This window comes from Hyaena hyaena, unplaced genomic scaffold (assembly GCF_003009895.1).
Source record: "Hyaena hyaena isolate Hyena2069 unplaced genomic scaffold, ASM300989v1 scaffold_326, whole genome shotgun sequence".
Taxonomy (NCBI): Eukaryota; Metazoa; Chordata; class Mammalia; order Carnivora; family Hyaenidae; genus Hyaena; species Hyaena hyaena.
In genome coordinates, this window is record NW_024080959.1 from 261672 (window position 1) to 280483 (window position 18812).

General features: G+C 34.4%; 1 protein-coding gene across 2 annotated transcripts in view; it reads right to left on the reverse strand.

Annotated features, from left to right (window-relative positions):
* The window catches only part of PDE3A (phosphodiesterase 3A), a 307235-nt gene that overhangs the window by 105729 nt on the left and 182694 nt on the right, over positions 1 to 18812 (reverse strand). For both annotated transcript variants that reach the window (XM_039249014.1, XM_039249013.1), the window contains exon 2: positions 17851 to 17901. In XM_039249014.1, coding sequence (XP_039104945.1) covers positions 17851 to 17901 — 51 coding nt within the window. The remainder of the gene's footprint in view (positions 1 to 17850; positions 17902 to 18812) is intronic.

The following is an 18812-nucleotide window of genomic DNA, read 5'->3' on the forward strand; positions in this document are numbered from 1 at the left end:
CCCTGTAAACAACTGTTTTAAAGCTGCTCCCCAAGGAGAATTAACAATTGTACTCTATAAAGAATACAGCCTATATCTGAGTTTAAAACTTACGGTTTGCCCAGATTTGGAAATTTCCATCAAATGAATAATAACAGGACTCTTTTCTGAGGCACACTAACTTAGGAGGTTGAGATTTTAGTATCTTGACTATTAATCACTGTTCAGAAACAATCAGGGACACTCATATGAAGTTAGCTCATCTACTCTAATAGAAACCATTCTACATCACAATCATTTAAACAACTTAATAGTCAGGGACACTATTATCTTATTTTATTTCTAGGTCAATTTGAATAGCCAGAAATGCCCTCCATATATCCAAGCAAAATCTGACTGCTCTTGAGTTCTATCCATTTGTTCAAATAGCAACTTGTAGGACTACAAAGAGAAAAAAAATTCTCACTCCCCTTCAGTATCCTAATACTTCTGACGACTCAGGAAAGCACTTTTTCTTCCACACTGTCTACACATGGTGATCTTCTATGTAAGTTAATCAGCTTTTCAATACCCTTCCTGAAATCTGGGATTGTGGACTCAATGCAACCCTGCAGGGGTCATGTGGCCAGTGCAGATTTTATTAGATGAATCCCTCTCTGTATGCCATTACTAACCACTGGTAATAGAGCCCAAATACAGCCCATGTCAGAAAAGCCATGATTTGGGCTTGAAGTTAACCCAGACCTTTAAGCCTTATTTTCTATTTCTTCACTTGTTTATAAAAATCTGCGGGCACTTTCCATACTAGAAATTTATTAAAAACTTAAGTGCAAAATTTTGTTTCCTCCTCTTAATTTTAATTTTATTGGTTCAGAATTTTAGCTGGAGTTTAATGAAAATATACTCTGCCGTTCACATATAAGCTTTATATCCTATTCTTAATATCAGAATATAAGTGTATATTTTTGTCTATATTAGTCATCAATAAAAATGTTAAATAGGATGGTATCTTAAAGAGTTTTACAATTCTTATTTCATTCTTTGATTCTGCTCTGCAAAACCTATTCACTATGTATGCAAATGTGACACTCTTGTAAGGTTTTGAAGAGATGAATATACTATTGGTAACTAACTCCCACATAAATAATACACTTTTAAAAACATATAAAACATCTTTGTCTTTTAAGCTGTTAAAATAACCATCCAATATTTATGTATAATCTATAGAAAGTAACACTTTCTGAAGATATTACAGGGATAGATAATAACATCCATTTCCAATTTTACATAGAGTCGGTTTTAAGAAGTTGATCTGATGACCCATTTTCTAAAATATGATTTAGGGGTACCTGGGTGGTTCCGTTGGTTGAGTGTCTGACTTCAGCTCAGGTCATGATCTCATGGTTCATGAGTTTGAGTCCCATGTTGGGCTCTATGCTGACAGCTCAGAGTCTGGAGCCTGCTTCTGATTCTGATTCTCTCTCTCTGCCCCTCCCCTGCTCATGCTCTATTTCTGCCTCTCACAAAAGTAAAATAAACATTAAAAATTTTAAAAAAAGATTTAAAAGAATTTTAGGTCCGGTTAACAAAGCTAATGTATTGGAAGATAATATTTAATATTAATAAAATTTCTTATATCCTTAATATCTCCTAAGAGATTATTTTAATACAGGGCATGCTTATGACTACACTCATAATTTATGTTAACCTGTTTCTGGATATGAATGTATTTATCAATATGTTGGTCATATACCACCAGCTCATTCCAAATGGTGTTAAAATAGATTATTATTTGTATACATATTTAGTAATGTATTCTGCTTACATACAAAAAAAATCCCTATATCTTGTTTATCTCCTTGAAAAACTAATTTTTCTATATTCCTTTCCATATTCTTTAATTCTTTTCCATACCCTCTAATTTTTTCCATATTCTATACATTCCCATTGTCAAGTATAGTGAAATAAATTTAACTAATTACATATCTTTTAATGAGAAAAATGTACACAACTGGTGAGCATATGGTTTTTGTACATTATTCACTACACTTTGCTGCATGTTTGAATAATACAAGAAAAGGGAAGAAGTCTTCAACTATTTGATATTTAATGTAACATAGCATCTCCTATATGCTATCTATGTACTTAATATGGATAATATGCTGTTCATTCTGGGAAAATTGTTTATTTCCTATACTGCATCTCCCAATGAAAACTTTCCTGACCACTAGTGCATAAAATGATAAAAACAGAACTTCTCAGAAACATTTATAAGTCAGACATTACGTTACTTATATTCCCATTTTTCTTTATTAGTATTTGGTATATATTTACTTCAGGTAAAAATAGTTAATATTTTAAAGTAGCTATTAATGTCCATAAAACATTCAGAAGAACGCTTAACAGTAAGTGAGAGTTGTCATTTTTATTAAAAGTAAATCAAGGGATGCCTGAGTGGCTCAGTAGGTGAGGCATCTGGCTCTTGATTTTGGCTCAGTCCCCACATCAGGCCCCATGCCTTGGCATGGAATCTGTTTGAGATTCTCTCTCCCTCTCTCTCTGCCCCTTCTCTTGCTTGTAGGTGGGCATGAGCATGCACTGTCCCCCATTCTTAAAAAGGATAGTAAATCGAAATGCTTTTCCATAAATTCTGTAAGAATTTATTAAGAGGAGGGGCGCCTGGGTGGCTTAGTCGGTTAAGCGTCCGACTTTCGCTTAGGTCATGATCTCGCGGTTCGTGGGTTCGAGCCCTGCGTCGGGCTCTGTGCTGACTGCCAGCTCAGAGCCTGGAGCCTGTTTCAGAGTCTGTGACTCCCTCTCTCTCTGACCCTCCCCTGCTCACACTGTCTCTCTCTCTCTCTCCTGGAAATAAATAAAACATTGAAAAAATTTTTAAAAAAGAATTTATTAAGAGGAAATAACATCCTTAATAAAATGAAATGTTTCCCTTTCATGTAGAGGCACAGAAACTAGTTGAATTCTAATGGAATACATTATGTAATCTTAGTGATGCATTTGAACACATAATGTTAAAGAAAATACTAATATTTCTCTTCTCAAGCTTGCATTGATTTAGTAGCAATGCGCATTACAATAATGATGATAAAAAAAATAAATGCTTTTTAAGGAAATTTTAGTTTGGTATGATTATTTATCATGTGAATTTAAAATAATGCACTTTCCTCTCCTGTCTTTTTCCATAAACAAAAGCCACAGTGCCAAGATAAAAACATAAGAAATAGTAAAATTATATATTTTTCTTCTTTTTGAACAGAAATAGCAATGCCAAGTTCAGTTTGTTCCACTGGTTTTAAGCCAAATAAGTAACAAAAAAATAATGAAAAGCCGGTCGTATCATGTGTCACAAGATTCTATTAAAGTCCTTATGTAAATTTCAGATCTCTGCGCTCCATGAGACACGGCCACTCCTGTGCTCAAAAAGTCCATGTCATGAGAACAAAGGAAGTGGAGGGAAGGGAGGGAGAGGTCTCAGAGGCCTGGAGAATCAGAGGAACTGTTCCAATATGGAAAAGTATATATTTAAATTCTATCTTCTCCTTAATTAATATCAATACCACTTTCCCTCAGATCACAATGTCAGTTTACAGTTCAAGTAATCAAATACCATTCTACAGTATGGCATCACAGACAGTAAAATGAGGGAATCTCAACTTACCTGTAAGCTTTGAAAGAAGAGAAATCGGAAGGCAAAGGAATAGCATAAATAAAAGGCTTTTTGGCCTTATTATTTTACACTTTAGAAATGATTTCAATAAATCCTAGGGGGTTGCTCTATTTTATTGTGGATTAATAGAAATTTCTTTAAAACACACTGGTTCAACAAAACTGACTAAATTAAACTCTAAGTTATTAAATTCCAACATGTTTCCATTTATTTTAGAAATATTCACTAAGAATCTACTGTTTGGGGTATGGAGTTGCCATAATCAGCATAAAATAAAACTGATTGCTGGGATGATACTACAGTACTTACCAAACCTTATTTAAAGTCATGCTGTATTTCTACATCAAAATGAAAACAGGGGCACCTGCATGGCTCAGTCGGTTGAGCATCTGACTTTGCCTTGGGTTATGATCTCACAGTTTGTGAGCTTGGGCCCCGTGTCGGGCTCTAGGCTGACTGCCAGCTCAGAGCCTGGAGGCTGTTTCAGATTCTTTGATCCCTCTCTCTCTAACCTTTCCCTGCTCACACTGTCTGTCTTTCTCTCTCTCTCTCTCTCAGAAATAAATAAAACATTAAAAAATTAAAAACAAAATGAAAACAAAATTACACTAGGATTAGTTTTCACAAGTTTGACTTGGTGCATTGGAATATTTTTTAAGAACCATAGAGGCATAAAAACACAACAAATGTGTATTACACTGAGACATTCGTGAAGTACCAAAGAAATGTCAATAAGTTATGGATGTGAGTCACTATAATCCTGACTAGTAAAAATGGGTTTAAGACATGCGAACCCCATCCCCCCCACTGCCCCGAATCATGATGCCCAGGATCCAAGAAAGGGCTTTTATGCAATGTTTTATGCATGTTAACCTTCTCAACATGGCTGCAATTGTCATGTCCTTATCTCACTTCGTGAAATGACCTATCCTCTATTGACTAATACTTTTTTCCCTTGGGTCTCTTTTGCATCAATTTTTATAGACAACTTCTTTCCATTCTTTTGATTTCAATCCTTGGAGAACTAGAGCTTTAAATCTGTTTGTACTTCTTTATCTTCCTACTGATCACATTAACTTTTGAAATTTCCATTCCATCTGTTTGTCTCACCCACAATCTCCTTCTGAAAGTTTTTCTCCTAACTTTTTTTTAAATTTCTCATTTAAGTGTGTATCATTTAAGTGTGTTAAATGGTATGTAAACAACTTTCTGTACAGTTGGGGTTAAAATGATTTGAAAAGAAAACAGCATGGTTACAAAATTCTAAAATGGAAAATAGTTGTAGAGATCCAAGTGTGAACTGTCACCCAGAAATATTTAACCATACAGCCAGAGAATTCAGCAAGCAAACTATTTTGATTCAAGTTTGATAACCTGAAGATTACCAATGAGAACAAGTTTTAACTAGTAACATGAAGAGTTTCCTGGAAATGGGTCATTGCACAAGGCATCACCACAAAAACAAAAACAAAAAATGAAAAAAAAAAAAAAAAAAACCCTCTATGATCTGGAAAATCAACCTTGACAAGAAGCTTCATTTTTTTGTGAAGTTTGAGAAATTTCAGTTCACTAATATCTCTAATGTTGTGCCAGGATTTTGCTTTGTAATTATTAGCCTCAGTTCCTTAGATTTACTTAATTTTACACAATGGCTGCATTCTACACAAAATGGGACAATCACTTAAATTGAGAACAGAACTGCTAATCAACCTTCCTTCTCCAATGTAAAATGTTATTTAAAAAATCAGTAGCTTTGATGACAATACAAAATGATGTGGGGAAAGCTCTTAAATAAGCTTTTAGTTCATCCCCTAGGAAGGAAGCAAAGAAAAATTCCTATACATGAGTAAGTGTGTTATGTTTTAGAAATGTGTATTTTTGCCTATAACCTAGATTTTCATTACCAAGAAATTAAATAAAATACTGTCTCCAAATGTCTACCAATTATACAAAGAAGATTCTAAAAATCCTGCATCTTGGTTTTTTGTTGTTGTTGTTGTTGTTAGTATACCTAAACAGATGTCCATGTTCATTTTAAAAGATCAAATATTTCTTGCAGCCACTTCTTATTTCTGTTGCCTTAATTCACCCTTCTAGTTAACTGGCTTTCTAATTCTCATATGACCTTCACTTCACCTCACCTTCACCGATTGCTCTACCCAATGGTTTGTTCAAGTCAATATATCCTAGCCTTGGATTTTTGTCTCCCATGAAAATCTAATGATGCTCAGCTCAATCTTTTTTCATCAGCTTTATCTATGAGTAAAAATTTTAAAAGTCAATCCCCAAAGCTTTCCTTGTAGAGGAAAGCTCCATAATGAATGAAGAACAAGATCTTACTCTATGCCAGAGATTGCATAAAATCACCCAGCATGCAATAAAAATTACTTCCCTCTGACAAGTATTTTAATGCAAAGACAAAACTAACAATTCTCCAGATAGCCTACCTTTCTTCTGTTTTTCCTACCAGTGGAAAGTATTAATATTGTTTCTATTTTCTTCAAAGTACACTTTTATATACTTATTACATTTGACTGTTGCTTAAGCTATTTACAGCTCCTTTAGATAAACATGTGTCATCTCTGGCTGCTTATTTCATTTTTTTGTTGTGATCCATATAATGGACCACAAGCCTCTGATTGGGCAAATATAAGCATAAGGCAGTAGACATGTCATGTGAATGTTGTTCACAGTCCCCAAATAAGAGGTTCACTCAATAATTATTAAGCAACAGTTCTACTGATCTATAAACATAGAGAGAGGAGAGCATAAATGCCACTGGCAATTTCCCCTTTTATTTCTGTGGACTTGTTTAATTCCTGTTCATCAATCGGTGCCTTTTTAAAGACCAGGGACCTTGATAAAGAGTGATTTACTCAAGGTCATCTATCAGTTCACCAGAAACACAAGTTCTGTGCAACCACTGCACAGACAGAGCTGCGTTCTCTTTGAGGCTGTTCCTCTGAATCACTTGGATGCTTAAGTGTGTAAAGAGTGCATTTTCTCCTCCTAGTTTTCTAGGAATAATTCTACTGTGAGTAACTACCTTATAACAAAATGAACATGCTCCTTAAAATTGCTTAGTAGACTCAAAGATGGAAACTGAAAGCTCAAAAACTACACCTAAGAAGTATTTTCCTGTTTTCCTATATGAAATATCAACATTCATTAGTAGATATTTATTTATTATCTTTATGTGTATAGCAAAGATATTATGCTGTAATCCCAGTGGTTCTCAACCAGAGGCAATTTTGCCTCCCAGGGGGCACTTGACCATGTCTGGTCACAGGTTTCATTAAAATATGAATAGTGGGTAGCCTCTTCTAGGGAGTTTGCTACTGGCTTTTACTAGGGAGAGACCAGAGATGCTGGAGAGTAATAAACCCCTGGGTTCAACTGTTAAAGAGAAACACCATTTCCCTTTCTCTGAACAAAGATAAAGAGAAACATCTATGTGTACTCTTTGGATGTAAACATCAGGACAAATTTTTAAGACTGTACCTTACATTTGTCAATGTAAATTAAAGACATAACAGTAAAATAAAACTAGATAAAAGCAATTTCACAGAATGTGGGGGAGAGATTGTCCAAAAGTTTAGATCTGAATAATGGCTAAAATTTAAAACACTTAGAGAAGGATTTAATGGACAGTTTTGTTTTCTAGATGTACCAAAAAGTTCTGATTTGACAAAAACAAGTATAAGGCAGTGTACATGTCATGTAGATGATGTCTATATCCCCCAAGTAAGAGGGGTCATTCATTAAGTATTAAACAATCAGGTCCTGTCATGCTGCTATTGTATGAGACGACAATGAGCCCATTCCTAAAATGCATAGGGCCCAGGCAAATATTTGGCATTTTGGCCCATATAAACAAAACTCAAACAAATTTTACAACATGACAACCAAAAAACTTCCTTTGGAGAGTTGCCAAAAAACAATAATAATTATTAGATAAATACATGGTATGGCAATGAGAAAGAATGAAATCTGGCCACATGTAGCAACATGGATGGAACTTGAGGGTGTTATGCTGAGCGAAATAAGTCAGGCAGAGAAGGACAGCTACCATATGTTTGCACATATAGGAGGATTAGGAGGAACTTATTGGAGGACCATGGGGAAGAAGAAGGGGAAAAATAGTTGGGGAGAGGGAGGCAAACCATGAGAGACTCTTGAATGCTGAGAACAAACTGAGGGCTGATGATGGTGAGGGGGGAAGGGCGGTGATGGGCATGTAGGAGGGCACTTGTGGGGATGAGCACTGGGTATTATATGGAAACCAACTTGACAATAAACTTTTTTTAAAAAAAGATAAATACATGGTAAAGTAAAGAAGGAGAAGGAAGTACTAGTGAAAAACACTATGCCTGCAGAAAAAGTAACACTGAGTGAAGCTAGCTTCACTTAGGGTATGAATTATTCCTTGGTAATTCATCAGGAGTTTGGGCAATGTAATAATGAACTCTCAATCTGCTCACATTAATCCTCTGGAAAAATTTCCTGAAAAATCTGGATGGTTGTTTTGCTAAATGCATTAAAAGGAATTAACTTTAATAAATTTATATGGCATTATTCCAGGTAAGACTGGACAGCATTTAAATTACTCTCTTAACAAAAGCAAATTATTTAATCTAGAAAAGAATTGCTTTGCCCTGAATTAGATTCCTAGGATGGAAATGCTTAGGTTTATCAACCTGAATAGCTGTCATTAACGTATCATTGTCTTGAACACCTGACCGGACAGGATACTCAAATATAATAACTTGCCATCAAAATCCATCCTTAAGACTTAAAATGTTACTGCAAAAGCTAATTTATGTATGTACATGCTTCTTATATTAGAAGTTTCATTGTTTGGAGTTTCTTATAGGTGATAGACACTTAAAGCCATGCTACTAAATGAGACACAGATAATGTATTTTCTTACTTTTAATACTTATTTTTAAAATTTTTATTCAGTTTAAACTAAAAACCAAAAACAGTTCGCCCATTTCTATCTCCTACTCTCTACCTCTTGCAACCCACAACCCATTCTCTGTATGTAATAATTCCTTTTTTAAGATTTCACATTGAAGACAGACCATATAGTATTGTCTTTCTCTGTCTGACTTATTTCACATAGATAATGCCCTGGAGGTCCATTCACATTGTCACAAATCCTAAGATTCTGTTCTTCTTTCTGGCTGAATAATATTCCACAAGTATGTGGGGGTATGTGTCCATAATACATATAATAATTTCTTTATCCATTCCCCTATCAATTGACACTTAGGTTGTTTCCATGTCTTGGCCATTGTAAACAGTGTTACAGTGAAGGTGGCATGCAGGTATCTTTTCAAATTGGCATTTAAGTTTCTTTGGAAAAATACCCAGAGGTGGAATTGCTGAATCATATGGCAGTATTATTTTTAATTTTTTGAGGAAACCTTCTACTGTCCTCCACAGTGGTGCATCAATTTACATTCTTAACAACAATGGATAAGAGTTCTCTTTACCCCACATGCTCACCAACACTTTGGTATTCCTCATCTTTTTGATAATATTTACTCTGACAGGTGTGAAGTGATAACTTGTGGTTTTGATGTGCATTTCTCTTATGATTAATGATGTTGAGCATCCCTGTTGGCCATCTGTATACCTTCTTTGGAAACATGTCTATTCAGATACTCTGCCCATTTTTTTTAAATCAAATTACATTTTTGCTATTGAGTTGTAGGAGTTCTGTATGTGTTTTGGATATCAGCCCTTTGTCAGATATATGACCTAATGATTATTTTTTCTTAATCAGTGGGTTGCTTTTTCATTTTGTTGGCACTTAGAAGATCTTCAGTTTGATGTTAACTTTTGCTTTTGTTGCTTCTGCTTTGGGTGTCAGATTAAAAAAAATACTGCCAATACCAATGTCGAGGTACTTACTGCCTCTGTTCTTAACTAGGAGTTTTATGGTTTCAGGTCATATTCAGATCTTCCACCCATTTATTTTTTTGTGGATGGTGTAAGACAGTAATGCAGTGTCATTCTTTTGCTTGTGGCTATCCAATTTACCCAACATCATTTATTAAAGAGAGGCTTTAATAATTTAATAATCTTTCACCCACTGTATATTGTTGGCTCTTTTGCCATAAATTGACCATATATATAGGTTTATTTCTGGGCTCTCCATTCTGTTTCATTGACCCATATCTCTGCTTTTATGCCAAACCATACTGATATAATTACAGTAGGTTCAGGAGTTTTCTAATACAGTTTGAAATCATGGAGCATGATGTCTCCAACTTAGTCCTTTCTCAAGATTGCTTTGGCTATTTAGTTGTTGGTGTGTTGGTGTGTGTGTGTGTGTGTGTGTGTGTGTGTGTGTGTGTGTGTGTGTGTGTTGTTCCATGAAACTTTTAGGATTATTCTATTTCTGGGAGAATGCCATTAGAATTTTGATATGGACTACACTGAATCTGTAGATTGGTTTGGGCAGTATGAATATTTTAACAATATTAATTCTTTGAACCCATGAGCACAGACTATCTTTTCATTTATTTATGTCTTTAATTTCTTTCATTAATGCCTTATAGTTTTCAACAGACAAGTCTTTTGCTTCCTTTATTAAATTAATTCTTAGGTATTTTATCTTTTTAAATGTTTTTTTAATGTTTTATTTATTTTTGAGAGAGAGTGTGAGAGAGAGAACAGGGGAGGGTCAGAGAGAGAGGGAGACACAGAATCCAAAGCAGGCTCCAGGCTCTGAGCTGTCAGCACAGAGCCCGATGCGGGGCTCAAACCCATGAACCTTAACTGACTGAGCCACCCAGATGCCCCTATTTTATCCTTTTTGATGCAATTTTAAGTGAGGTTGTTTTCTTAATTTCTCTTTCTGGTAGTTCATTATTAGCGTGAAGAAACTTAACAGATTTTTGTGTGTTAAGTTTGTATCCTGCAACTTTACTGAAGCCACTTATTAGTTCTAACAGTTTTTTTAATGGAGTCTTCAAGGTTTTCCACATGTAATATCAAGACAATTTGATATTTTTAGTTGACAATTTGACAATTTTAGTTCTTCTTTTCAAATTGGACGCCTTGGGTGTTTTTGTTGTTGTTTCGTTTCATTTTTTCTTTCCTTTTGCCTCATCACTCTGGCTAAGATTTCCAATACTATGTTGGATAAAGTTGGTTAAGAGTGAACATCTATTCCTGATCTTACAAGAAAAGTCTTCAGCTTTTCACTGTTGAATATGATATTAGCTATGGGCTTGTCATGTATGGCCTTTAATACATTAAGATACATTCCTTCTATATGCACTTTGTTGGGAGTTTTAATCATAAATGGCTGCTGAATTCTATCACTTTATCTATACATACTGAGATGACTATATGATTTTTATCCTTCACCTTGTTAATGTGATATATCACATTGATGGATTTGTGAATGTTGGATCATCATTGCATCCCTAGAATAAATTCCATTTAATTACAGTGGATGATCCTTTTAATGTATTGTTAATTTTGATTTTCTAATATAGTTTTAAGAATTTTCACATCTATGTCCATTAGAGCTATTGCCCTGTGGTTTTCTTTTTGTGTGTCATCCTTGTCTGATTTTGGTATCAGGATAATGCAGAGCTCAAAAAATTTGTTTGAAAGAGTTTCTCCTCTTTTATTTTTTAAAAGAGTTTAAGAAGGAATCTTATTAATTCTTGTTTGAATATTTGGTAGAATTCACCAGTGAAACCATCTGGTCTTAGACTTTTGATTGTTGGAAGTTTTTGATTACTGACTCAATCTCCCTACTAGTCATTGGTCCATTCAGATTTTCTATTTCATCATGATTCAGCCTTGGTAGGTTGTATGCTTACAGGAATGTATCCATTCCTTTTGGGCTGTCCAATTACTGGCATATAATTGCTCATATTAGTCTCTTATGGTCCTTTGTATTTCTGTGGTATTGGTTATAACATCTACTCTTTCATCTCTGATTTTATTTATTTGTGTCCTCTCTCTTTTCTTGGTGAGTCTAATTAAAGGTTTATCAATTTTATCTTTTCAAAAAACCAGCTTTTAATTTAATTTTCTTTTTAGTCTCTATTTCATTTATTTATTCTCTAATCTCTGTCATTTCCTTCCTTCTACTATCCTTGGGGTTCATTTCTTTTTCTTTAGTTCCTTGAGATATAAAGTTAGATTGTTTGAGACTTTTCTTGTTTCTTGAGGTAGACTATCTTTATGAACTTTCCTCTTAAATGATTGTTTGAGACTTTCCTTGTTTTTTGACGTAGACTCTATCTTTATGAACTTTCCTCTTAAAACTACTTCTGCTGTACCCATAAATTTTGGTATGTTACATATCCATTTTTGTTTCATTTTTAAGCATACCAGTAGCTTAGTGTATATGATAACTTATTTTTCCATCAGAATATTCAGCTGTGTTTTTCTACTATACATACAGTACTTCACTCATTTAGGGACATACAAACCAGAATTTCATTGTCTACAAAACTAAGTAAATCATACAGAAAGGTTTTTCTTCAATAAGTAGTCTTAAGTCTATTTGATAAAGCCTGACTTGTACTCTTAAGTCATCAATAATATACTAAACAACTAAAGAACCTGCTAGTCTCTAACTATTGGTAAATAAAAGCCTGCTTGTTTCTAGTATATTAAGTTCTTAGCAAGCTCAACAAATTCACAAATTGAAGTAATCTTTTCCCACAAGGCTCCTTGGAATCCACTCCTTGCATTTTTAACTTTTCCAAAGGAGAGCGATTTTCTATTGCCCTTCTTCACTTCCCACTGGAAAACTTTTCTTCAAGAATTTAAATAAAAATAAAAAACTAATTGCCTTCTGAGAATTTCAGCCCTGGCTTCATTTGGTATTACTGGGAATGCTGCCAGAGGAAAGAGTTCTGCATGTAGTTGGAAGTTAATCGTTTAGCATATTCCCTAATTTGGATGATCTACTATTCGAGAATATATACTTAAAAAACATGGCGGAGGAGGAAAAGAAGAAGGGGAAGGAGGAAGAGGGCTGGGGGAGTGGGGAGGAAGAGAAGGGGAGAAGGGAGATTAGGAACAAGAGAAGAAGGGGAGGACGGGGAGGGATAAGAGGCAGAGGGAGAGAAGGGGAAGAAGAAGAGGAAGGGGATGGAGAGGAAGAAAAGGGAGGGGGGGAAAGGGAGGAAGAGGAAGAAACTGTTAGAAAGCTGTGAGTGAGCTCATAAATTATGTCACAAAATTATTGCAATAAATCAATTCGAATTAAATTACTGCTGAGTCTGAAAAGTCATATGCAATTAAGTAGTACAATTAAGAATTAAATTTTTCCATATGATAAATATTTGAAGGGTACACTTTCTTATTATCTGTAATAGTGCACACATGATACAATTTGGAGGACCACATCAAATTTGAGAAAATCTTTTACTTAGTAATAAGTACATGGTGGGGGGGTGGATCCAGGATAAGCTTGACTCTATCTTCATAATGATTAATGCTCTCAACACTTGCTGAGGGGCACCTGGGCAGTTCAGTCGGTTAAATGTCTGTCTTCTGCTCAGGTCATGATCTCAGGGTTCACGAGTTGGAGCCCCACACATCAGACTCTATGCTGACAAACTGGAGCCTGGAGCCTGGTTCGGGTTCTGTGTCTCCCTCTCTGACCGCCCCTCCCCTGCTCACACACAAACTCTCTCTTTCTCAAAAAATAATAAAAATATATTAAAAAACACTAGCTGATTATTTTTTATCCTCTAGCTAAGACTGACTTTAGGTAAAACTGTATGCTTCCTGAGACCAAAGCTGTTCAGTTCATTTTTGACCCTTTAAAGGCTTAAATAAAGAAAGTGCCTGAGTTTTTTTTGAATCAACATTAAAGGGGTGAAAATTTGTCACATAGGCTGCCCACTCACAGAAAATGCCTCTGGTTTTACTAGGCATTTCTTGAATCTCAAACATCAAGCCAGTCCCCTTTTTTAGACACCCAAAGCAAGTACATTCCACCTATTTTTCTGCCATTCAAGATGTCCCACTATTAGTCATCAATGTTTTGCACCCTTTGTCTACCAAGAAAATTAAAGTCATTAGGCTCACAGTATTTCTTTTACTTTGTACTATCTGTCTCTTTTTCTTACCCTTGTTCTGGTATAGATGCCTCTACTTTCTTCCCAAAGCATCTTCATTTGTGCTTTTTGGTGAATCTATCCGTAGTTCATTTGAAAACATGGTCAGTTTTCTGACTAAAATATGAATGGTGGGGTTTGGTGAGGGGACTGATGGCATGTAAAAAAGCACATAAACATGTGCCAAAAGGACCACTTTAGAAGAACGTACACTTCTTTCCTGAACCACACCATTTTTTCAGTCCCTAAACAGGCCAGTGTCAAGAATTTTCAGTGTTTTCTTCTCTACACTGATTCTTTTTTTGTTGCTATTAATTACTGTTGAGACACACATCTCACTTTAGCATGAAAAGAAATTTCACTCACTTCTGCTACCATCTCTCTTCTAAAACAAAACCCTTCCAAGAGAATATTCTAGTATCTTATACTATTCATTTAATTTCTATATTCTGCTTTCCATCACTTCTTGATTGAAACAGCATTCTCAAAGTTCACTACTGTCCTGCTAATCACTATATTGAAAGGCATTTCCTTTTTTTTTTTTTTTTTTGAAACTTTGTTGATTGTCTCAACCTTCTTTCTAGTGTAACTTGATAGTATGCTGCTTTCGATTCTGCATCATTTCTCTTTCAAATGGTCTCCTAGAAAGAATATGGGCATGCTTGAATTCTCTCCCCAGACTTCTCCCATCCGTTCCAATTAGCCTTTCCCAAGAATTAGTCTTTCTTCCATTTTTCCCTTTTAATATTCTTCCTCTGGTATCTATGTCTGATGTAGTTCAATTATCACATGTATGATTAGCATTCTCCATTGATTACAGAGCTCTAATCTGGTTACAGAGCACCAGAATGGTACTTCAAGTGGTTGTCTGAAATTTCCTTGTGGAATGGTCACTGTCAGTTCTCACTTAACATTGCAAACACCAAACATCATCTTCTCTGTCAATTGGGCTGTGTGATGGTGCTCATTTCTCAAGTACTGGATTTCAACATCTAGACCCATCTTACTTCTTCCTCATGTTTAATCAATAATGCATGACATTCTCTGAATAATTCCCTTGCTATAGTTCCTGCAACAGTCCCTAACCAATAAATGTTTACAAAGCAGTTGTAAAGAAAATTCATATATATCCAAACATGTCCTACTTTCTGCCAGTTCAGACTCTTACTCAAGCTTTTTCCTCTCCTCCCTTTGCACTTCTAAGACCTTATCCAGTGTTGAAAGTTCACGTCCGCTATCAGCTCTAAGGCTTAGTTCTACTAGGGATAAATACTCTGTCCCACCTAAACCCCTTCACATTTTGTTTATATATTTACTTTTACACTTACCAGACTGCATTATATGCAAATTATATATTAAAATATTGTTCTATTTCCAAATATAACTTGTGAGCTCTTTGAACACAGTAACTTTGTCAACTTAGTTTTTCCTGAGACATAGAACTGCCACAGTGTTTATACATAGCAAATATTTAAAAACTTACTGTCTCCAATTTAACGAAATTGAGATGGAGTTTGAGTATTAGTAAATTATCAAGAAATCTGTATTCAGATGCAGACTGCCAGAAATTCCTTTGAGATGGCTAAAAGGCTTTTGACATATTATCCCAAGAAATAATAGCAAGATAAGGGATCAATGATTTTAAACATAAATACAGTATCTTTCCCCCCAATAGTGAGCAATGAAAATTAGATAAGAAATTATTACCTAATACTTAATTTGTTTATCTGAAATTTCCAAAGAATAACATTTTATGTTATAGTTACTGTGTTCAGTTTGGAGTGTGTATTTTTGCTTTTTACCTTGACAATTTTTAGCTGAGTTGATGTGTCAAAGGGAGACAAAGGAATACATATTTAGAATACTTATTTAGCTAGTTGAAAGGTCTAAAACTGACCTTCATGTTGATAATGGTAGTTCATGTAAGAATGTTCAAATACCTATGCTTTTCAGAACCATCTCGAGCTTTCAAATATGATCAAACTTTATTTATAAAAATATTTTGTGTGTATGGAATTTTGAAGTTTCCTACCTACATGCAGTGTCCGGAATTAAAAAATTTTTTCACTCTGAGTTCTTCATGTTTAAATTTAACACAAGCAATATTGTGCTTTTATGACTTTTTTTTTCAAATTTATAATAACAGAATGACCAATCCAAACCTGAAGATATATTCTATCCAATAGGTCATACAGGTTCCAAATGGCAAGATTTCATTCTTTTTTATCCCTGAGTAATATTTCAGTGTGTGTGTGTGTGTGTGTGTGTGTGTGTGTATCATATTCTCTTTATCCATTCATCAGTCAATGAATGATATGGATGGAGCTAGAGAGTATTATGCTAAATGAAGTCAGAGAAAGAAAAATACTATATGATTTCATTCATATGTGGAATTTAAGAAACAAATAAGCAAAACGGGGAAAAAAGAGAAACAAACCAAGAAAGAGACTCTTAATGATAGAGAACAAACAGATGGTTACCAGTGGGGAAATGGGTAGGTATAGGAGTTGAATAGGTGATGGGGATTAGGGAGTACACTTGTTGTGAAGAGAACCAGGTGTTATATGGAAGTGCTATATCACTATATTGTACACTTGAAACTAATATTATACTGTATGTTAACAAAATGAAATTTAAATAAAACCCAAATTGGTCATATGAGAAGTAAATAATACAAATTTTAAACAAACGTATATCACTACATTACTCTAAAGGGGCATGTCAGCATGAAGTCACTTGACATGTTTTGAATGTCAAAATGTTTTTGGTGGCAATTATCAGAAACTGTTGAATTTCTTACTTGTGCTCATCTTTACTTTTTAATTGATTTGGAATCACAAAGCATTTACCACACAGTCGTCATTTCATTACCAATCTTGCAGCAAATTTGGATTTAAAACATTACAGATGTGTACAGATGGAGAGCTGACAGAGAAAATGGAGAAGGGGAAGTAAGAGTGAAGGAAAGCAGGGCATAAATTCTTTGGGGTAATTGATTTAATTGGCCTGGCTTATATTATTTACTAATCAAGTTGATAATGGACAAAAATAAAACCACAGCTATTAAAATCTCAATAAAAACAACTGATTGACTGCATTTTATTTTCCCATGACCTAAATTAAATAGCTACCATGCCAACTTGATGACAGTGCAGGTCCACATCAGCTTTGTAAAACACTGGGGAGAATCTCACATTTCACAATGAACTTTCATATACAGTACTGCACATTCAACTTTCTTTTAGCCATATTTTTTAGTGGCAAATAGAAAGTGTGAGCAGGAAAGGTAAAAATTCTCCAGCCACTTAATTTTTTTTGGCCTGTCTACAGTCAGCTAAACACACAGGCTGCTAGGAGATAAATGATTTTCATATTTCTTCACAAAATACCCTAGGAGGAGAGAAAATTTTCTTAGTATAAAACTTAGTCCTGATTCTGTCAGGCAAAGTAATTATGGAAGCAAAACAAATCCACATTGTCTAATTAGGTCATTAAAAAGCATAAATGCGTCATGGAAGCTTTTCCCCTTGCCTAAGACATAAAGTAAGACAATGAAAACAATCTGGTAATATAGAAAGGTTCAGAATTTGTTTCTTTTCAAAAATAATAGGTCCTTTCATCTTTCAATTTCCCTAAGACGAAGACAGTTAATTTAGAGACAAAATCTGTAATTAGTTCAGGGTTTACTTTGATTATGTTTCAAAATATTTAACCAAAAACAGGAAGATAGAGAAAGAAAGAAAATACATTGAAAAATTATCAAAGGAAGTGAATAAAAGCAAGAGAGTGGGTTGCTGATCAAAATGCATTGTGCAGAGACAAGATGAATATAAAATCTACATTCATATAAACACAACCAATCTGGGATACCAGAAAGCTCTCAGGAAGAATACACAGGCATCTGCCTTTGGGATTTGAAACCAGACTTTAATCACAGCTAACTTAAATAAAAACAAATGGCATGATTATTTGCCTCTTCCTCTCTCTACTTGTTATTTCTTGAGTTTTAGAAGATTTGTGGCTCAAAATGTTAAGAAATAAAATGCAAAAAAAAAAAAAAAAAAAGGAAAACAAACTTACCTGCGATCCTCTTGGCCCTCGTTTGTGATCCCATTCTGAATGCCCCATGAGCTGTAACATAATATAATATTTACCATAAATTCAATGATGCTTATTTTATATGGCAAAAATGTGTACTCTTTTTTCTAAAGGATAATTAAGTTTTCGAAATCTAAGTTTTAATAATTATTATTAAATAGCTGTAATTAATAAATTAACATACCTAAAGTCATAATAATTTCTTTGATAGCTAGTATTTCAACTGGTAGTTGTCTGGAAAATATCTTAATATTACTGTGTGATAGAAAGAATCTGCTAATACATAGCTTTATGGTTCTTTGTCAGAGTGTCCTAGAGAGATGTTAACCCAGGTTAAGCTTTTTAAGTTTGTAAGCCATTAAGTTTCTAGTTTATTAACAAAATATCCTAAATAAATCACTAGTATACCTTAGTTTACGGTCATGCATGACAAAAATGAGAAGGCCAAAATATTTCCATTATTTTTAATTGTTTTAATGATATCACAAAACATGAGAATTCTAAAGAGTAAAATGATGTACTGTGAAAAACGTCCCCAAGGTCACAAAATGTAAGTTTATATGAAAAGAGACACTATAAGACATTACCAAGTTAGTCCCATAGTTGTAATAGCCCTGAACTACTCTACTTACAAAGCATGATATTTATTTCTTGAAAGTAACATTCAACTAGAAGAATACTAAGAAAATAGAAGATGTTGGCTGAAAGGAATAAAACTCCATTCATCTGTCCAGTACATTTACTCCTCATGTGTCCCCATGGAAGAGTTCCCCATCACTCATAAACCAGCACCCCAACAGCAGAGACTCTTCAACACATGAGAATACATAATTAGGTTTTCTATACAACAGTGATGACTTCTTAGTATATTTTTAAAAAGTTCTGTTCACAATACAACACTAACAAAAAGTATTATATTTGTGAACATTATCAAGAAAGTTTGA